The sequence below is a fragment of the Antechinus flavipes genome, chromosome 4, assembly GCF_016432865.1.
Source record: "Antechinus flavipes isolate AdamAnt ecotype Samford, QLD, Australia chromosome 4, AdamAnt_v2, whole genome shotgun sequence".
In the NCBI taxonomy this organism is placed as follows: domain Eukaryota; kingdom Metazoa; phylum Chordata; class Mammalia; order Dasyuromorphia; family Dasyuridae; genus Antechinus; species Antechinus flavipes.
This window is the reverse complement of record NC_067401.1, coordinates 69,178,120-69,201,744: the sequence shown is the minus strand read 5'-3', so window position 1 is coordinate 69,201,744 and position 23,625 is coordinate 69,178,120. Positions and strand designations below refer to the sequence as shown.

Below are 23,625 nucleotides of genomic sequence, written 5' to 3'. Positions count from 1 at the left end.
GCCACCTGCCAATAGCTGCTGGAGGTCTAACTCAAACTTGTAGAATGGATTTCTTCATGTGAGAGGATGATGATGATGATGATACAAGGAGATTGTGAGACAGTTACTGTTCTCTGACCTCTCTCCTCTTCCCTCCTGCCTCCAATTTATTTCATTCCCAATCCACAAGGAACATCTGCATTATTAAAGGCTGCTTTGCAACTCCTCCAAGTGTTATGATTCACAGCTGTGGAGGCTCTTGGAGAATTGACCTGCCCCTTCACTTAGGCATGGTCCTTTACATTCTTCCATATCAACTCCCTTTAAGTATGCTCCAAGAGATTGTCCTTGACTCTCTTTTTATACTACTTCACTTGTAGTTTCATTATCTCCCATGCATTTATTTATCAATTCTATGCAAATGATCTATTTCATATTTATGATGCTAGTAAGAGTGATAGTCATATTCTGGCAGATTATTTTTTTTATTGAATTGCTATCTATTTAAATAGTCCACCTCAACTAATACCAACTCTAGTAAGTCTTGCCTGTAAATACATATATGTGTGTGTATATATATATATATATATATATACATATATATACATATACATATATATGTGTGTGTGTGTGTGTATAAACATACAATATACTTTATATATAATTTAAATTTTCTAGTTATTTTTCAAAATGTGTACATAGTATCCCTATTTAACTCAAATTCAAATCTAATATTTTATCACTCTACATCCCTATGATCATGTGACTATCATTCTTTGGTTTGTTCTAAATGATTTTGCAATATTAAGTAGAATAAGATTATTATATTGTAGGATAGTATATGTATGTGTGTGTATATATATATACACACACATATATATGCATATGTGTGCTTATGAATATTATAATGGATAGAAACAAGTGAACCATGGTCCAAATTCCCAGACCATGGGATACTTTAGAGGTCCTGATGAAAAACTTATATTTTGGGTTCCACAGCAATCCCTAAAGGATCCTATGGACTTGTATTTTGTAATGATGGAGCAATACCTTAGGAGCACCTTGGTCTCCTTGAAAAGGGCCAGGGTATAAGTAAGTGGTCTTTATCACAGAATATTCTCTACTGAGTTGGGAAGGATGATCCATTCACTAGACTTTCCTTTTACATCCTCTCTCTCTTCCTATCTGTTGAAAAATTAGGATCTGTTCACTTCTCCCTTGGCCTTTCTATAGAAAGTGGGAATTATTCTTCCCCTCCTCTCTTCTTTAAGAGCTAAGGTATTTGCTTGTATACAACATATATGTGTAGGCAAATCTGAATCTGTTCCCCCAGTCTTTAGGTCCCTCTCTTGCATTATGCTTTTCTTGAATCCAGTAAAATGAATAACGGTCTTGATATGACTATTTGTAGCTTAGGCCTCAATCTCATTAAATCAGAAAGTAACTTCAAAACAACTACTCAGAGTAGATGACTACCTCCAAATGAATGAACCCAGGCCATAACCTGGATTGATTGTCAGAAGATACAAACCTTCAGTAAGTTCATACCCAAGGTCAAAATAAAACACCAGTTCAGAAATCTTATAAAGTCTTTAATCCTTTAAGGTTTTAACTTCAATCAATAACTTGTAAGTCTATAATAAGCGTGATGTTTTACAATTTAATGTTCTAACATTTAGTAGTGTGCACTGATGAGTCTTTTGTACTTTTGTACTTTAAGCATGTCTTTTAATAATTGTCAATCTATTTTGACATCAAACACCTTTCTAGAAGAAACTTTGTTAATTCTGTCTGGGGAAACTCTAGACAGGAGCCAAATCTAATCTTTAAAAGATTTTTTTTAAATCCCCCAATTGAGTTACAAAAAGGAGCCATAGCAAAATAACAAATTGCAGAAGAATTCTCAGAAGAGGTAAGTTCCTCTAAGATTGAATCATGGCCCCATAAGTCTAGAGATAGGTCCTTTAATGAGGAAAAACTCCTTGAAGTTGTGAATTTATTTATGTGAAGTAATATGAATGCATATAACTGCTAAGTTAACCAATTTCATTAATTCACAGCTATAATGGTTAATGTTTTGTTCCCCTTTACTTCACTCCATAAAACTAACAACAAGTACAATGTGTCAGCTCTTTATGGATTAGAAGATGGCCTTGTACATAGAGAGGAATTAATATATGATTGTTGACTGACTAACTGGTGACTATGATGTGCCTCCATGAAGTCTTTTTCACTCTGAGTAAAAACATGCATAGGTCCTTTAGCAAAACTTCTCACTTAAATCTAAAGAAGCTAAGGCCCAGGTTAAGTTAATAAATTTGACCAAGTTCATCCAACTCTTTGGTTTTCAATCTTTGCTTACATTCCGGGTATTAATCTGGGTAAAAGATTTGGTCTAAAGGTATAATACAGCTGGCCTGCCAGATCATGTGCATTTTTTTCACTTTATATAAAAATATGAATAGGTATAACTAATTCTTATGCTGACATTAAAATCACTCTACATTGTCTATATGCGTGCCAAAAATATTGATTTGTAATTCAGAAGTTTCATATTTAAGTGAAATATGTTTCAGGAATGGAAGGAAAAAAAGTTTTTAAAGGAATAATTTTATTTTTTAACTGATTATAATAAAGGGTTTCTTTTGTAAAAGTGTTTTCTTCTGTTTATCGAAATGCTATATGAGTTCTCTGATAAAGAAGGGTGTTTTTTAAAGAAGGAAAAAAAAAACTCTCAGAAACATGACCTAGTATTCACAGTTTGATGAATCTAAACGTGTATTTCCAATTGAGAGATACAATTGCAAACAACAGCCAATCTGTGCGAAACAGAGAAAAACTGACTGAGGAGGTACAAAGGAATAGATTGTACCTTTGGAAACTAGAGCTGTAATCCAGTTTGTAAGAAAAGAAAGAATGGAAGTATTGGTCTAAACTCTCCTGAATCACAGGAGCCTAACACAATACAGCTCAAGTGACATCCTTTTCTCAAAGAGGCCCAAGGCTCATTGAGCCTGGCGATTCAATTACCCTCTCAACCTAGAAAGAACCCCCCTCCTGAGTTGAGGTCTACTAGCAATATGGAACAGCCTACATTGTACACAGCCTGTAAATATCTAAAAAGCCGCAGGCTTTCAAGAACAAGAATCCTTGACCTTTTATGATTGCTACAGTAGTTTTTCAACAAAACATACTACTTTCAATAGACTCCCTTAAATACCTGACAAAAGAATATATTTGCAATATGACCATCTCTAAATTTCCTGTATTTATAAGGAAACCTGTTTAAATGAATAACCAAGTACAGTGTTGCAATGTAGATAGTGAGAAAATGTGGACAAGATTAATGAAAAATTTTAGCCCATATTAAAACTGAAATGAATCTGAACATATCTGGATATTACACAAATTTCAAAGGATGACCGCTTCTCCCTTTCTGTTCTTGCAAACTCTTTACATGAAGAGGATGATAAATTCAGAATTAAAAGGGATCTCAGAAGATGCCTTAGTTTAGTACCTTCATTGTATAAGTGAGGCCTTAGGCAATAAACAGACTTGCTCTGGATCACAGAAATGGTGACATATGCAGTCTTTAAACCAATGCTCAATGCATTTTCACATGCAGCTTCTCTAAAGAGTCTATTTTTTCGGCATAACTAATATACTGATAAGATTAGCACTGAATTCTGTTGAGTTTAATATCATTTTTCCTTATATTTTCATGGATATACTGAGTTACTACAACAGAGATATAACTTTTCTCTTACTCATCAATTATTATTTGACAACTGCTAAGTAGCATCTTCTCAACTTGGTAGTAAGGGCATCACAATATTTACAATTTCAGGTAAAACACTGAAGTCAACCTCTGACCATTTTTCTTCAAATATTTTCTGGCACCTTCAGAACTTAAAAAAAATAACTGCCTAATTTTGATCTCTAGCCAATGTTTTCACTTTCTTACATTGTGATGATTAATTTGATGACTATATAGAACATATTTGTAAGCAAATATGTGTAAATTGTTACATTATTTTAAGACCTTAAAGTTGAATACATTTCTTATTTTTATCTTTTTTTTTTTCTTAGCATAGGGCCTGGCACATAGTAGGTACATAGTAACTATCTGTTGGTTGATCTTTTATTATATTTAAATAACTTGTATTGAATAAACATATTAAATTTAAGTAAATGTCTTTTATAAGAAGATTTAGCAAATCTTTATTGGTATTTAAAAGTTCTATAAATGGGATTTTTCCTTTACTTTTTCAACTGTTATAAAAAGATAAGTCACATTCAAGGACTCTTTGAATTTCAGTAATAGAAAATGAACAGACTTCATTACTGAATCAAACAAATGCATCATAATTGAATGAATCATTATAGACTTCACACTATACTAGAAAAGGGAGAATGAGAACTCATTCCTAAAAAGGGAGAAGTGAACAAGTATTTAAGTATCATGTGCCAGGTACTGTGCTAAGTGTTTGGCAAATATCTCATCTGAAGCTCCCAACAAGCTAGAGAGGGAGATTTTAAGTCAAGCTTCTTTTCTTCTTGTAACTTTAAAAAAACATTTTTAAAAGAATTGCTATGATGTGTTCTATCAATATTTCACCACTGATACAGACACACACACACACACACACACACACACACACACATACACACACACACACATACACACACACACACTGCTGAAACAATTTAACAAAATTTAAGAAAACTATTTGCAACTTGGGGATCTATTCCTTTGACACAATATGTTATGATCAAAATGGAATAAAATATTTAAAACAAAATTATATACTTTAAAGTGTGGATAAACACTAATTTATCTTCAACCATTCAATTGTTACTGATACAATTGAACTATCAAATGAATGCCATTTTAAATTAGATATTTAGATATGCATGCATACATATATATGTATACATATATATATTTAATTTGTCACAATCTGTTTTTTATTAACTATGATGACTAACTTATACAATGCATACTCTATTTTGGTACCAGTGACTTTATAACTAGCAAAGTCTAATTATTAAGCCTATCTTCATTTTCCAAATACCTATTAAATTTTTATTTTGTTGTATTTAAATGAGAGAAGCAGTGCATTTTAATCACAGTTCATCAAATGCTTTTATCAACTTTCATTTGTCAGAGTAAGTCTGATTCTACCTTGTTCGCGATGCTGGTGATGAATGATTTGATGTCTAGATTAGTTGGACAGCTCTTCTGACAGGGGGCATCTGCACATTTCAAGCATCTATGGAACAAAGTAATTGAGTTAAGGAGATATGCAAGGCAAAAAGCAAAATCTTTTTCAATACAAAAGTGATAGGACCAGATTTACTTTTCTACATTTATCTTCATCCTTTGAAATTAGACCTATAATGAGTCAATGTATACACACATTCTTTTGGGACATGTTTTATAGCAATGAAACATACCCATTATCATCCTTATTTATAGCTATGTGTCTATATACATATATCTAAATAACATTTCCATTTTCTAGTGTTCCTCCCATCTATTACATGTAGGTAGAACACAGCTATTTATGATAGGCTCCTCACTTAAGCATTCTTATTTTAAACCTATTCCCTCTTCAAGTAGTACTTACAAACTCAAACAGCTAATTTTAGTAAAGTTAATAGGATACATTATTCAAATTTACAAAGACATTTTCTCCTATCTGTGATTTGTAACTTTTAATTCCTCAGCCTCATATGCTATCTTCAAATCATGGATTCCAGTTATGCCAATAATGATTACTACTTCAGGTATCTTAAAACCACTAGGTTTGAATCCTAAGAAAAAAATGTCACTACCTTATCTATTTCTTAATTCTTCCAGAATTTCATTCAGAATTATATGCCTTCCTTAATAAAAGTGACTACCCTATCTTCTGTACATAGAATCATAAAAAACAATCATCTCCTAGCCTTTCTTTTCTGATTAGTAGATTTTGGTCCACTGTGTGAATATTGTTTTTAAATCTGATCTCTCTTCTCTGATTAGTGCCTCTAGCCTTCTCTCTTTTAAATTAAATTTTACACAATGAAAACCAAAGGCTTTTCATAATCAATTGTCCTTATTGAAATGTAGTGATTAAACCTCTAGCCTATTATTTCTCCAAATGCCATTGTTTGATTTGCATCTATTATTGAGTTGAATTCATACACCCCTATAGCTACAGTTCTTTGCAGAAAAAAATAATAATTGTGACTTTGAAAAGAGTTTTACTAAAGTAAATCCTGAAGCATACCTTGTGACAAGAAAATGATTTTGACTAGCCGAAGTTCCCCATTGTCATAATGTACAGTGCACCATTTCTTATAGTATTTATAATTTGAAAAAAAGACTGAGCATTAAAATTTCTGTGAAAGAAATTTCTCTTATCCATGTGCTCAGGGAAAATCAGGCATCAGCTGAAAAGTTAGAGTGATTAATGTCCTAGTTATACTCATGTTTCCCTATTTACTTCAAAGCCATTTTTACAGTTTTACAAATGTCTGCCACCTTGTAAGATTTTCTTCCACATAGGAAAAAGCAAAAGGTATACTTTTTTTCCCTTCTTTTCAACTCATTATATCCAATGTATTCACAAATTTCTTATTCTGGTCTTTTCTAATACCCAAGTGACAATTTTTTAAAAGAACGAAATTATATGATAGGTTGATGCAGATCAGACAAATTAATATGTACCGTAATTCTATTCTTCATATAGAGAAATCTTAAATTCAACATCAATTGAAAGATCCACTTGGCAGGACTGACAATGCAAGGATTCCTAGTTGTAGTTGTTAGGCACCTTTACCAAATAATTCTCTTTTTATTATTGAGCTGGTTCACAAATAACAGCTGTTGGAAATGTCAGATGTTAATGAGGCAGGGCCATGCAAACCTGCATTGTAGCATTCTTTTTTCCCCCCTTTGGTGCCATGAATATGCCAGAAGAGGCAGACTCTTATAATAATACCATCTTGCAATCCTCTAAGCGCTCAGCAGACTCAAGTGCATCAAGCTGCCATTAGTCCCACTTATCACTCTGACAGCTCAGTAATTACACTGCTGCTCTAGCCAGGTAGTCCTAATAAAATACCAACCACTGCCCTGGAATGCATACTGGCGAGATGTTTTATTAAACTTTGGGGGTTGATCATCAAGTGACATTAGTGTTGACCTATTTTTCTATTTGACAATAAATTATCCTTTGACCATGCCATAATAGATATTACAGAGTGCATCTACTGTACCAAGGCAGAAAGGTACTGCATTACAATGAGTTAGGCAAGTGGTGTAAATAAAATTGGAGAAAGGTGTGCCAGAATGTGATTACCTAAATTGCTTTAAATGATTGATACTAGGAAAAACCCCAGACACAATACTAGAGGAATATGTCAACAATTATTGTAAAACCACTGTTCTACATCAATTTCCTCTTATATGTTGCATTATATTGCATTCATTTTACCTTAATGCAAATTTTTCTTTTCTTTTTTTAGAGTTCTTTAATCCATTTTATTTTAAAAATTTTACAAGGGACAAAAAATTAATTTTGACACTTCTCTAGTATAGTTTTAATCCCTAAACAATTATACCCAATGAATTTACATTAAAAGGATACATTAACTTTTAGATATAGAATATATGAAGATTTCTTTTTTTAGCAGTGCTAATTTTGTTCACCTAAGCATTAAATATAGAACATAACACATATCATTGGGAAAAAGAGTAACAGACAAAAGGTGAAAGACCTTTTCTTCCTTAGTAATAAAATATAAAATGTTAATAAGTGTAAAAACCTTAGTACTTCTTCTTTAAGAAAAAAGGAACTATTAAAGGAACATGTTTACTTAGCATATTACTCTGAGGAAAAAAGAGATTTTTCTCTTCCACAAATTTCAGTTATTCCATTGTGAATAACTTGTTTTAAATCATGAGTAAGGAAGAGAGTGATACTTCATTCTTTATATGTCTTTAAGAAAAAAATATAGAGGGCTTTTTTTTTAATAATTGGGAAATTACACAATGCTCAGATTTTTAAATTTAGTATTTTTGCTTGTTACTCCTCAAACAAAAATCCCTGAATTACAATCTGAAGAAAAAAAATTCTATTCTTTAATTTCAAATGATTTGTAAATGTAGTTTCCTTTATTTTTCTGTACTTCACTTCCCTCAAGCAAGCCAGCATGGACCCAGAGGCCCTGGCATTTTAAGAAATTAGCCTAGTCTAAAAGAAATCAGATAGTAGCCAAGCTAGAGTATTCAAAATAAAAATAACCCTCACTGACATCTAGTACAAGTCATGTGCTTTAGTATCTTGATGCTCAGGGCCATCATGTGAAAAAGCTAATAAACATATTTCAAGCACATCAGTTCATTCCTCTGGGGTAAAAGATTATAAAAATCCTTCAAAAATATTACATCCAGTAAAACATTCTAACCAAATTTACTAATTTCTCACAAATCTTTAGAGAAGTCTCAGTCTCTATAGAACTACTACATAAGAGTAATCTGTTCACTATAGAAACTGTGTTTCAAACATTTTCCACAACTGATGATAATGATATGGAACATTGGTATAATGCATTTAACTTTTCAAAGTCCTTTTTGTACCTACTGATGTCAGTTTAGCCTCACAACAACTTTGCCAAGTAGGTAGGGCAAGCATTATGTAAATTCTTTTTAAGAAGGAAAACAAAAAAGAAGGTAGAAGTCTCAAAGTGAGGATTATTATGTTATTTCCTCAAGGATCAACCATATTGTGATCAAGCAATTAGAGGATAACAGGACTTATATGGGTTATGTAGCTTCTGCGATCCCATCCAGTTCTAAATCTATTTTCCTATTATCTATGATCCTATAATAGGTCACATTCCGTCCTCCCTGTAATCTATAATCATCAAATCTGTCTCTAACACAACTATACTTACTATACCTCTCCTGTACAGACTCAACTTTCTCCTTTCTGAGCCTAGCAGTGGTTCCACAGAGTTGCTATAACCTTACTCAAACTGTATATTTAGAGTAGGAGCTGATTAGGTACCACTAGAGCAATCTCCACCACCACAGTACACACCAGAAAAAGAGATAAAAATATAATTATTTAAATCAGGGTGAAACAACAAATCATAGACACAATTGAGAACTTCATCCAAGAGAAAGACATTTAGAAGACAACATACCAAAATTTATGCGATGCAGCCAAAACAGTTCTTAAGGGAAGTTTTATATAGCTAAATGTTAATTTGCATAAAATAGAGAAAGAGAGAATCAATGAGTTGGGCATGCAACTAAAGAAGCTAGGGGAAAAAAAAAACAAATAAAAAACCTCCAAGTAAATACCAAATTTGAAATTCTGAAAATAAAAGAGGAGATTAATAAAAGTGACAGTAAAAAAAAAAAACACTATTGAACTAATTAAACTAAGGGCTGGTTTTATGAAAAACAACAACAACAACAACAACAACAACAACAAAATAAGTAAACCTTTAGTGAATTTGATCAGAAAAAAAAATCAAATTGTGTCAAAAATGAAAAGAATGAATTTTCCACCAATGAAGAGGAAATTGGACCAATAATTAGGAACTATTTTGCCCAACATTATGCCAATAAATATGATGATCTAAGTGAAAGGAATGAATATTTTCAAAAAATATAGACTGCCCAGAAGAGAAAACAAATTACTTAGATAGTCCCATTAAAAAAAAAGGAAATTGAACAAGTTATTAATCAACTCCCTAAGAAAGAAACTCCAGAGCCAGATGGATTTACACATGAATTTTATCATACATTCAGAGAATAATTAATTCCAATATTATGCAAATACTTTGGGAAAATGGGGAAAGAAAGAATCCTACCAAATTCTTTTCATGATACAGACATAGGGCTGATACCTAAACCAAATAGGAAATAAACTGTTGTTTCCTGCTTTCTAGAGGCCCCAAGTTGGAATGGTAAAATGTACTGTGCTTTCTACAGCCTCCATACTGGGATAATTAAAATATATCATCTTTTTGGAGAAGTAATGAGGATTGTGGAAAAATGTAGTTTATTTATTTCGAGGACTTTCCCCTTTTTATATCCTCATACCCTTATATAACAGGAACAGCATTGGACATGTGCTAAGTATATATTGTACAAGTGGGACCACATAAACAACTTGCTATTTAATGTACTTTGCCACTGGGTATCACTCTTTGTCACCTAGTATCACTCTGCTTCAATCACAACACAGGTTGTCACTGCCTCCTGACATCTCAGGAAGTCAGAGAGCCCTTAGGGAGATGGGGAGCCAAACCAGACATTTTTAGCAGGTTCCCTCTGGGCTGAAGGGGCTTTTACCTCACTCAGAGTTTCCCCACTGTCTGTGACTCTCTACACTAAAACAGAGAAAGAAAATTATGAACCAATTTCCCTAATGAATATAGATGGAAAAATCTTAAATAAAATATTAGCAAGGAGATTACTGCAAGTTATCCCCAGCATAATACACCATGAACAAGTAGGAGTTATACCAGGAATGGAGGGCTGGTTCAGCATTAGGAAAATCATTAGCATAATTGATTATATCAATAACCAAACTAACAAAAATCACATGATTATCTCAATAGACATAGAAAAAGCATTTGACAAAATCCCAAACCCATTTTTATTTAAAAAAAAAAGAGTATAGGAATAAATGGAGTTTTCCTTAAAATGGTTGATAGCATCTATTTAAAGTCATCAGAAAGCATCAGATGTAATGGGGATAAACTATAACTATTCCCAATAAGATCAGGAGTGAAACAAGGTTGCCCATTATCACCATTACTATTCAATATTGGATTAAAAATGTTAGGTTTGCCAATAAGAAAAGAAAAAGAAATTAAAGGAATAAGAGTAGATAATGGGAAAACCAAATTATCACTCTTTGCAGATGATATGATGTTATGTTTAGAGAATGCCAGAGAATCAATTCAAAATCTACTAGAAAGAACTCACAATTTTAGCAAAGTTACAGGATACAAAATAATTCATCATCATTTTTATATAGTACTAACAAAGTACAGTAATAATATAATATATATAAAATATATATAGTATAAAATATTTGGGAGCCTATCTGCCAAGGCAAAGACAAAAACTATAGTAACACAATTACAAAACACTTTCCACATAAAGTCAGATTTAATCTCTTGGAAAAATATCAAGTGCTTATGGGTAGGCCGAGCTAATATAATAAAAATGACAACACTATCTAAATTAATCTACTTATTCAATGCCATACCAATCAAACTCCCAAGAAATTACTTCACAGAGCTCAAAAATAATAACAAAATTCATCTGGAAATACAAAAGGTCAGGAATTTCAAGGGAATTAATGAAACAAAATGCATATAAAAGAGGCTTAACATACTAACCTAAAACTACATTATAAAGCAGCAGTCATCAAAATCATTGGGTAATGGCTAAGAAACAGAGTAGTCGATCAGTGGAACAGGTTAGGTTCATAGGACAAAATTACAGAGGGCCACAAATACTGGGGAAACTCAGGGCAAGGTATGAAACCCTTTAACTCAACTATAGGAGAACTATGAGTCATCTGATTTAAAAGAATTTGTGAACTTTACCTTATGAGGTAACCACCACAATGGGGATGGCAGTGGAGATTTTCTTGAGTAATGTCAAGTTTTTCAACCCAGACTTTTAAAAAGAAAATGATACAATTTTATATGTATGAGGATCTAAGAATCTAGCTTTAAGCTCATGGATTCCTTACCTGGGGGCTGTAAAATTGGTTTTGTTTTATGTTCTCATGATAAGATTTTTATTTTTATCCTATGTATTTTATTTTATGCTTTCCATCAATATTCATTAGGGAAATATGCCTCATATTTCTGAGATGGGATCACAGGCTTTATCAAATTATCAAATTATTTTATAACACTAAAAAGTGTTAAGAACTTCTACTCTAGTATTGGCTAAGAAATAGATTCGTTGGTCAGTGGAATAGGTTAGGTTCATAAGAACAAAATAGTCAACTATAGCAATCTAATGTTTGACAAACCCAAAGATCCCAACTTTTGGGACAAGAATTCATTATTAGACAAAAACTGCTGGGGAAACCAGAAATTAGTATGGCAGAAATTAGGTATGGGCCCACACTTTAAACCATATACCAAGATAAGATTAAAATGGGTCCATGATTTAAGCTTAAAGAATGAGATTATAAATAAATTAGAAGAACATAGGATAGTTTACCTCTCAGACTTGTGGAGAAGAAAGAAATTTGTGACCAAAGATGAACTAGAGATCATTTGATCACAAAATAGAAAATTTTGATTATATCAAATTAAAAAGCCTTTGTACAAACAAAACTAATGCAAACAAGATTAGAAGGGAAGCAACAGACTGGGAAAACATTTTCACAATTAAAGATTCTGACAAAGGCCTCATTTCCAAAATATATAGAGAATTGACTCTAATTTATAAGAAATCAAGCCATTCTCCAATTGATAAATGGTCAAAGGATATGAACAATTTTCAGATGATGAAATTGAAACTATTTCCACTCATTATGAAAGTGTTCCAAATCACTATTGATCAGAGAAATGCAAATTAAGACAACTCTGAGATACCACTACAGGCCTGTCATATTGGCTAAGATGACAGGAAAAGATAATGATGAATGTTGGAGGAGATGCGGGAAAACTAGGACACTGATGCATTGTTGGTGGAGTTGTGAATGAATCCAACCATTCTAGAGAGCAATCTGGAAGTATGCCCCAAAAGTCATCAAACTGTGCATACCCTTTGATCCAGCAGTGCTACTACTGGGCTTATACCCCAAAGAGATACTGTATGTGCCAAAATGTTTGTGGCAGCCCTGTTTGTAGTGGCTAGAAACTGGAAAATGAATGGATGCACATCAATTGGAGAATGGTTGGGTAAATTGTGTCATATGAATGTTATGGAACATTATTTTTCTGTAAGGAACTACCAGCAGGATGAATACAGAGAGGCTTAGAAGGACTTACATGAACTGATGCTAAGTGAAATGAGCAGAACCAGGAGCTCATTATACACTTCAACAATGATACTGTATAAGGATGTATTCTGATGGAAATGGATTTCTTCAACAAAGAGAAGATCTAATTCAGTTTCAATTGATCAATGATGAACAGAAGCAACTACACCCAAAGAAAGAACACTGGGAAATGAATGTAAACTGTTTGCATTTTTGTTTTTCTTCCTGGGTTGTTTTTACCTTCTAAATCCAGTTCTTCCTGTGCTACAAGAGAACTGTTCTGTTCTACACACATATATTGTATCTAGGATATACTGTGACATATTTAACATGTATATGACTGCTTGCCATCTGGGGAAGGGGGTGAAGGGAGGTAGAGGAAAAGTCAGAACAGAAGTGAGTGCAAGGGATAATGTAAAAAATTACCCAGGCATGGGTTCTGTCAATAAAAAATTATAATTATTTACAAAAAAAAAAAGAACTTCTACTCTAGTGAGATGTATATTTACTGAGTATCAATCACTAGGTTTAAAGTTCAAATCCTTAGATATTTAATGGTTGGATGATACTGGATAGGTAATTTAAATTCTCTGAACTGCCTTTTCTCACCTGAAAATGAGGAGCTTATATATCTAATTTTCCTTCTTGCTCTAAATATGTAATCTTACTTATTATATAAAATTGTTATGTAGGATAAAAAGAACTACAAGGCATATTCCCTTCCTTCAAGAACCTTAAAAATACCAGAGACACAAAGCAAATCTCTCTCTCTCTCTGCATGTGTGTATATACACATTTATGTGTGTGCATGAATGTGTGTATGTATATAAATTTATATGTGAGTTATATGCATTATTTCTCACATATATATGTGTAAGAAAATCAGTCTCAAATAGAAGTATAAAAGGAAAAAAACCATGAGATATCAGAATAGAATGTTTCCTTGTCAAATAAATTATATTGACAAATAATAAGTTCTATGACTTCATAAAAAGTAAAATCATTATTAGTCATATTAGCCTGGGAATGTGAAGAGGGAAAATTCTCTTCTCCTTTTTATTTCCTGTTTTGCATTTTTTTACAGGCAAAGCAAATAATGAGATATGACATGAAACTATGTAAATAAATTAAAATACATTAATATATTTAAGCTTATGTTGAAAAGGGGGTAGCACCATTTAGCAAATATGGCCTTGAAGGCAAAAAGACATGGATTCAGACCTGCCTCTTGGCACCTACTATGTATGTTACTATAGGCAAGTCAATTAAACTTTCAATAACCGGAACAACTCTCTAAGATTACATCTGTGAAGGGAATTTCTACACTGAGATGTCTGCAAATAGATATAACCAAAGGTTCAAATGAAAAGAATAAATAAATAAATTATACAAATAAGTTGACTTGTGGACATAATTATGAATTATATATTTCTAAGGTTTTTTTCTTTTTTACAAAGTAAAAATACTGGAAGAAATATTGTCAAGTATAGTTTACATGCACGCACGCATGCACATACACACACACACACTGGAATCATAAAGAGTTTATTCAATCTTTGCTCTTGTATATCTACAAACAACAAAGCAATAGAATGCATAGAATGTTTGACTTGGTGTCAGGAATTACTGATTTCAAATGTAGCCTCAAGTATTTACTATGTGACCTTATGCAAGTTCATTAACTTCTGTTGCCTCAGTCTTCTCATCTCTAAAATGGGAACAACAATAATATACCTACCTCAGAGAATTGTTAGGATAAAATATAGTAACAGTTAAAAGTACTTTGCAAGCTATTAGATACTATGTCAGTGCTACTGTCTCATGTTTTTGGTGATGGTGTTGTTGGAGAAGTTTATAGGCTCAGAGTTGTATAACTAGAAGGGATCAGAGAGAGCACCCACGCAAGATGCATCATTTTCTTAAACAAGATACCGGAGATGTTATGACTTTGTGGATTATACAGAGAAGTTTCAAATATGGGATTTGAACTTAAGAGTTTCATAAAACAGATAGCTCAAGCTGGAAAGGACATCAGGAAGGTTAAACACTTCATTTTACAAATGAAGTAATACACAAGAAAGGCAGTTTTCTCCAGTGTCACACAGATGATAGTGATTGTGAGTGAATTTTGAACACAGAGTTTGTGGTATGTTTGCTGCCTGGTATATCGTGGCCACTAGTAGAGCATGCTCTCCACCGTGCTTCTCTAACAACTGTTAGTAGTAATATGGCATTGTATTAGAACAATCTGATCGAGTGATGGAACTTGGCTAGTTGCTTCCCCTGATCCCTTCCAGGTTTAAAGCTATGATCTTATCAACTCCAGTCCTCAGTTTCTTCATTCACAAAATAATAGTAATAGTAATAATAATAATAATCAATATGATAGTAAGGTTATCATTACATTAGAGTTTGCATTAGTTATAATAATAGATACTTGATTTAACAGCAAATCTAAACTTTTGTACACAATGGTCAAATGTCTCAGTAATAAGTGAAAACTATCTGAAGAAGCAAGGCACCCTAGGTGAAAGATGAGAAGCAATATGCACCAGGTAAGACAGATCACCACCACATCATTAATTTCTATCTCTCCTAATGGAGATAGCCCAGGATCTTGAATTCAAGAGTCTTGAGAATCATAATGCTTCCAATTCAATGCCTCAGTCATTATTCTAAAAAGCAACTCCTATGAAGATGGATATCTTTTCCTTCAACAGATACTGAAGAACCAGAAAAGAATATTCGTTCTTAAAACCAAAGTCCTTGGTACTGTCAAATAATTCTACAAAAAGTTCATATATTTCTGATCAGCAGAAATGACATTGAAGAAGAAATAATGTCTATTTTGCCCTTTTACTCTAAGAACTCAGAACTTGCAGTTGATTTGCAGTTGAAATCTTTGTCTATGTTGTCTCCTTTCAATAGAACTTGAGATTCTTTAAAGTTTTTTCTATGTATCCTCAGGGGTTAGAAAACTCCCTTGCACATATTACATATTTAATAAATGCTTTATTTATCCATTAACTCACTAATTCATTTATTTAATAAAAAATAGTCAATCGTTGTATTAAAAGTTAGCTGGATTGACTAAAAATTTTCCAAAGTCCAAGTGACATATAGCTAACCTGCTATATCAATATTTTGTCCCCACTTTATAAGATTTTTGTTTTAAATCCTCCATTAATGTTCACCTGAGCATTTTATATAGGAGAAACTTACTTAAAATCCTTTCAATTTTTCCAACAAACATTAGACAAAATAGGTTGACAAAGGATAATTTTTATAACTTTCCTAGTACAAAATGCCAAAAAAAACACCTTTAGATTATTCTCAAAATAATGTGATTACATTGTAAAAATATCAAGGATCCTTGTAGCTCTCTGAGGAAAAAGAAATTATTTCATTGCGAATAATTTATATGCTAAAATATATATTATTTCAAATTATAAAACATTTGTTTTCATTTTGTTAATTTATCTATCAGTAGATGACTTGAAAAATCCCATTCAACCGTCTTGAACAAAAGCCTCATATAACAAATATATGGAGAACTTTGTCATATTTATAAAAAATATGAGCCATTCCTCAATTGATAAATAGTTAAATGATGTGGACAGGCAGTTTTTGGATTAAGAAATCAAAGATATGTCTAAAAGATGCACACATGTCAAATAAAAAGCCTGTAAAGCATTATTGATTAGAAAAATGAAAATTAAACAACTTTGAGATATCTTACTCCTATCAGATAGTCTATAATGACAAAGGGCGTTGGGGGAGATAAATTCTGTAGGAGTTATGAAAAAGTTAAAGGCATTATTAACTAAACCAAGTATTTTGGAGAGCAATCTGGAATTATGCCCAAAGTTTTATAAAAATGTATATACCCTTTGACCCAGCAACATCACTATTACATCTGTTGACCAAAGTGATCAAGAACAAAACAAAAAGATCCTATCTGTTTTTAACCTTTGTGTGGCAATTCTCTTTGAGGTGGTAAAGAAAGAACTGGAAATTGAGCATGTGCCCATCAATTGATGAATGACTTAAGAAGTCATAGTACATGGTTGTGATGGAGGACTATTTAGTTATAAGAAAATGAGAAACAGGCTGGCTTTTAAAAACATGAAAAGACTTTCATAAAATAATGAAGAGTGACATAAGCAAAACTAAAAGAACCTCATATACAGCGAAAGGTTTGAAGAAAATGTTTGAAGAAAAACTGAATGACTAAGCTCTGAAGAGTAATATGAATATTCAAATTAACAACAAAGGATCTATGAAGAAAGATGTTTATCCCCCTCCAAAGAAAGAACTGATATATGAAAGCATGTATTAGTGTTTATAGGTTCATAATACTACATACATACATACAAACATACATATGAAATGTCAGCCTTCTCTTGTTTAGGATTGGGAGGAAGAGAAGGATACAGCTTGGTACTGAAAATGTAAAAAAAAACAAACAAACCAAACCCATTCACACACAAAATGAAAAATAATTTATATTACAAATTGGTGGGTTATTAATTATATATTTTTCTTTATGAGATCTGCATATTTTTGTTTAATTCTCAAAATTCATATTCTTAAATAAGAAAAATATCATCATATCTAGAAATAATATTTACATGCTAAAAAGAGTTACTACTAAAAACATACATTAGTTCAATGCAAAAATGGAATATGTCATCTTTGAGGTTTTAAACTCAAGTTATACTTTTAAATAGTATTATTTTCCTCAATTACATGTCAAGACATCTTTTTATATTTATTTTATAACATTTTGAGTTCCAAATTTTTCTGCTTTCCTCCCTCCTCTCTTCTCTTCAAGAAATAATTTTCAAAAGAACGCTTAAAGCTACTTTGCAAACAAAATGTCACTAAATTTGTGGCTATAATTTTGATATTGATCATTGCAATAGTGAGAAATGATCATTTTTCAAGCATCCAATAAATGATGGTAGTACAATGGACATATTAAATATGTCCTTGTGCTACTTCCAGTCCATAAAGCTAATAGAAGAAAGGATTATCTTCATTCACAAAAGAAAAAAGATGAGTACTGGGCACCTTGGAGTTCATTAATTAATGTATATTAAAAATAATCAATGTGATATTAAATATAATACAAAATTTCATATCAGAAATGTAAAAACTGGATTTGCCGAGTACTTCATTGGGGTCCTGTAGATCAAGATTTCTAATTCATTGTTCATGAGACTTATAAATAGGAGTCAACCTTATAATATATATATATAATTCATCCCCTTTCATTTTGCACATAAGAAAACTGAGGTCACAACTATTAAAATCATCTAAAGTTCCAGAAGAGAGATCATTTAAAAGTGTAGAAGTATAATTAAATCCCAAATAATGTCAATGGAATTTTTTTTTTTTTTTACATCAGGTACTTGCTATTGGGGGGGGAGGGTAGTGGGAAAGTACAAGGTTCAGGAGTGGATTTTGTCTTTAGAAGGTTTTGTTGGTGTTGGTGTTGGTTTTTATTTTTTAGAATTTTTGTATTTGAGAAAAATGAAGCTAGAACAGTATATATTACAACTGTTTTAGAAGCAAGAAAACAAATTTTGGGAGAAGGGCAGTCACTTGGTTTTTCCAATCACTGAATTTCAATTCTGGGATATATGTAACTTCTGGGCAAAACTATTTTTGATAAAGATGATATCTTGTCTCCAGAAGATATTTAGATAAATTGTTTATTAAACCTGTACTCTGTTATATTCTTATGCCCTATATTATATTCAATACTACTATAAATCTGTGGTCTCATTAAAATTGGGATTTCTGAAAAGGAAAAACTACTCGGCCCTACATGTTAAAATAGTGATTTGAAAAAAAAAAAGGGATCCATTCAAGTTGATAATACACTTATTTAACATGCAAAATTATTTATTTTTCTATGTAAACTTTGTTGGTGTTTCCTTCCAGTTCTTATTGATATAAATTTTGGTATTATTTTGTTGTTTGAAGAGAATGGAAGGAAGCAGGGGAAAAAAAGAGGGATCAAGGGAGGAGAGAAGGAAGGAAAAAAGGCAGGAACTGATATCTTTTATTCACAAAAGATAAATCAATATCTTATATATTTATATGTATTCATATAATGTTATATATAAATGAATATATACACACATATGTATACACACAGCTGTATATGGCTATATGTACATATGCATGAATATATAAGTATATATATAATAAACATATATACATGCTTCAAATGCCATAGGGGTTTATTTTTGATCCTTAGCTTGAACAGGGGCTCATCTGGACTGACCAAATCAGTGACATATGCTGACATAACACTTTTGTAAGATTACCCTGGCAGTTGAGTGGAGGATATTGGAGTGGGATGAGATTTGAGGAAAGGGGATGGATTAGAATCTTCCTGCATGCTTGAACCTCACTCTAATTAGAATTAGTTCAAAGAAAGGAAAAAATAAGTACATTAATAAACTGCTGGTGAAGTTGTGAACTGATTCAACCATTGTACAGAACAATTTGGAAAAAATGTCAAAAGAATTACAAAACTGTCCATATCCTTTGACCAATGATACTGTTACTAAGTTTGAACTCTGTGTACAAAAATACTTATAGCAGCTCTTTTTGCAATGGCAAAAAAAAAAAAAAAGGAAATCAAAGGGTTACTAATGAATTGAGGAATGGCTAAACAAATTGTGGCATATGATTATGTTGCAATATTATTTTGCTGTGGGGAAATGATGAAGAGGATAATTTCAGAGGGGGGAAACAGGGAAAGACCTTTATAAACTAATGCAATGTGAAGTGAGGAAAAAAAAACAGATCATTGTGTACACTATGAGTAATGTTATGATGATGATTCATTTTGAAATTTTAGTTGTTTTGACCAATACAGTGATCTAAAATAGTTCCAAAGGTGTCATGATGGAAAAATGCTATTCCTCTCCAGGGAGAGAACTGATGAACTCTGAGTGAAAATCCAAGTAAAAAGTTCTCACTTTCTTGAGTGTGTGTGTTTGTGTGCATGTGTGTGTATGTGTTACAGCTAATGTGGAAATATATTTTGTATGATTTCACACATACAATTCATATCAGGTTGCTTGTCTTCTCAGTGGGTGGGAGAGGCATTCAAAAATATAATTTTGAACTCAAAATTTAAAATTAAATGAATGTTAAAAAATAATATATATTTTAGAAGCTTATTTAAATAATTAGGTTAAAAGATGATAGATTGACCGAGAGTAGCCATATGAAAAATAAGAAGAGGGCATAGATGAGAAAGATTCCCAAAATGTAAATGATTTGACCAAAGACTAGCTAGATGGGCTAAGGGTGAGTAAGAAATTAAAGATGATGCTGAAATTATGAGTCTAAATAACTTGGAAGATGGTGGTGTCCTCATCTGTATTAGAGAAGTTCTGAAGAATGGACAATTTCAAAAGGTAGAAATTGAATTGTTTCGCATATGAAGGATTGAAAAATCTGAATCATATGGTTAATATATCTTAAAAGATAATTGGTAATAATTAGGAGAGAGAGAGAGATAGTGTAGACATATAAATCTGGAAATTATCTGCAACCAAATGATAACTGATCCCATGGGAGCTCTATTGAAAAAAAGAAAAGAAATGTCAGGACAAACTTTGGAAGAATTTGGAAAGACTACCAGAGTAAACTGAGAAGAAATTATAGGATGAAAAGGAAAAGACCGAAACAAGCGAAATCATGAAAATCCAGACTAAAATGATTATAAAAGATCAACAATGTCAAGTGCTGCAGAGAGCTCCAGAATGAGCAATAAGAAATGATCATCAAATCTGGTAATTAAGAGATTGATATTAATTTTGTCAAGGGGAATTTCAATTTAATGATGAGTCAACTGGAGTTTGACTTTTGCTGGGAGTTTGATTAGTCTATGCAAACACATGTATACATGTGTACACACACATATTCTGAGAGTATTGATATGAATGAAGACAACACAATTGTTGCTCACTGCAATTTACGATATAGTCAGTATGTTATAGTAGAAAGCATTGGATTTGAATTTAAATTTAAGTTTAACCAGCTACACCCGGTGAAAAAACTCTGGAAAATGAATGTGAACCACTACATAGCATTTCCAATCCCTCTGTTTTTATCCGCTTCATTTTTGATTTCCTTCTCAGGTTAATTGTACATTATTTCAAAGTCCAATTCTTCTTGTGCAGCAAAATAACGGTATGGAAATGTATACATATATTGTATTTAACATATATTTTAACATATTTAACATGTATTCGTCTACCTGCCATCTGGGAGAGGGGAGAAGGAGGGAAAAAGTTGGAACAGAAGGTTTTGCAGGGGTCAATGCTGAAAAATTATCCATGCATATATCTTGTAAATAAAAATCTATAATAAAAATAAATAAAAAGTAAAAATAAAAAAAATAAATTTGGTTTTAAGCTCAGATTTAAATGGTCACTTTATTATTTACTAGCTAATAGGCCTTGCTCCTTCTACTTCAGCAGGAATGATGACAGTGAGAGAAAAAAAATGGCAAATGATACCAAAAAATGATTTCTGGGACATTTATAAACAAAAAAGTATTCCTGATTTCTCAGAATGTAAACTACTTTTTCAAGGCTCATACTATAAGTGAATATACTAAAGAAGAAAATTAATTGTTTCAATATTGAAATTCTCATTCTTCCATCATTCTTTCTAACTGCCCATCTACCTACCTATCTATCTATCTACTTACCTACCTACCTACCTACTTAACTATCCATCTATTTACATAAATTATCTATTAGTTCAGTTATTTATTTGTTTATTTATTTTTGAGGCTGGGTTAGCCTTTCTTCCCCAGGCTAGAAGTACAGAGGTTACTCATAGAACCAATGCCTCTACTAACTGGCATAAAAGTATTGTCCAGTTCTGTTTTTGACATTGGTCAGTTTGCCATTCCCTGGCTTCCTAGTGACCCCTTGCTCTTATGAGATCATCATATTAGTGACAGATTTAGTATGAACAACAGATCAGTATAGTCAAATACAGGTCAGATCTTCTGAGCTCAAGCAATCCATTAACCTCAGCCTCTTTTGGTAGCTTAGAATACAAGGAGTGTGTCATTATACCCTGCATAATTCTTATTGTAAACAAAACCTGAAGACAAAAGTAAATGGAAACATAATTGGAAAACAGGTCAAAGGTACCCCTTGGAAAACCAAATAAAAGAGACTTCAAGATTGCTTTTATTGGGTATTTAAAGGCAAAAACAGCTTCATGGGATTTTAATCAACTCATATCTTTTTTTTTTCTCAGTGCTCTCCTCCTCAGTAGAACTCTCCATTGTAATAAAAAACAGGCAGGCAGAACAAACCAGCACAGTAACCATATCTAACAGTATATTTCTCAAGCCACCCCATATTCTGTACCATCTCTTTATTGATAAAAGGTGTTTCAGAAACAACAGTTTCTAGAGACAAAATTGATTGGTCATGATATTGACAAGAATTACATTTTTTTATGTTGTGTTCATGTTTGTGGCATTAAATTGCTCTCTTGAGCTACTAACTTGATATACTTCAGATCATACTGGTCTGCCCATACTTCTCTGAATTCTTCATATTGTTGCTTAAAGTACACTAATACTCTATTACATTCATCTACATTATATGTGTGTGTGTGTGTATATATATATATATATATATGTATATATATATATATATATATATATATATCACAGAATATATACCTATTTCATTTTGCAATTGATAGGTAACTACTTTGTTACTAGTTATTTTCTTCTTTTTCTTTTAATATTTTGCTTTTTCCAGTTACATGTATATTTTTTAACATTCTTTTTTGTCAAAAACAATTGAGTTCCAAGTTTTATTTCTTCTTCCTTACTCTCCCACCTCGCTGAGAAGGCAAGCAATTTATAGAAGTTATACATGTGCAGTCATGCAAAACATTTCATGTGAATCATTTTGTTTAAAATATAGATAAAAATGAAGAAAGTAAATACTTTGATCTGCATGCAGACTCCATTAGTTCTTTCACTGAAGGTAGATAACTTGTTTCATTATGAGTCCTTTGTAATTGTTTTAAATCATTTGCATTGCTGAGAATAATTAAGTCATTCGCACTCAATCATCATATATTACTGTTGTTATTATATATAATGTTTTCCCAGTTCTATTCACTTTATTTTATATCAATTCATGTAAGTCATTTTAGGTTTTTTCTAAAGCATCTTGACTTTCCTTTCTTATACATAATAGTATTCCATCTCAATCATATAATAACAACTTGGTCAGCCACTCACCATTTTCCTCTCAATTTTTAATTCTTTGCCATTGCTAACAGAGCTGCTATAAATATTTTTGTACTATAGTTACTTTTCCCATTTAAAAATCTCTTTTGGGGGTACAGACCTAGTAGTAGGGTTGCAGGAGTAAAAATGTATGCATAGTTTTAGTCTTCTGAACACAATTTCAAATTGCTGTGCAGTATGGTCAAATCAGTTCACAACTCCACCACCAATACATTAATGACCTTATTTTCCCATCTGCTCCAACATTTGTAATCTTCCTTTTCTGTCATGTTAAGGCATAATCAACTTATTTTTGTGTTCATA

General features: G+C 32.0%; 1 protein-coding gene across 3 annotated transcripts in view; it reads right to left on the bottom strand.

The window, feature by feature from the left end:
* DPYD (dihydropyrimidine dehydrogenase) overlaps window positions 1-23,625 on the bottom strand; it is a 1,007,953-nt gene that overhangs the window by 739,690 nt on the left and 244,638 nt on the right. For all 3 annotated transcript variants that reach the window (XM_051993282.1, XM_051993281.1, XM_051993280.1), the window contains exon 4: window positions 5,165-5,252. In XM_051993282.1, the coding sequence (XP_051849242.1) occupies window positions 5,165-5,252 (88 nt within the window). The remainder of the gene's footprint in view (window positions 1-5,164; window positions 5,253-23,625) is intronic.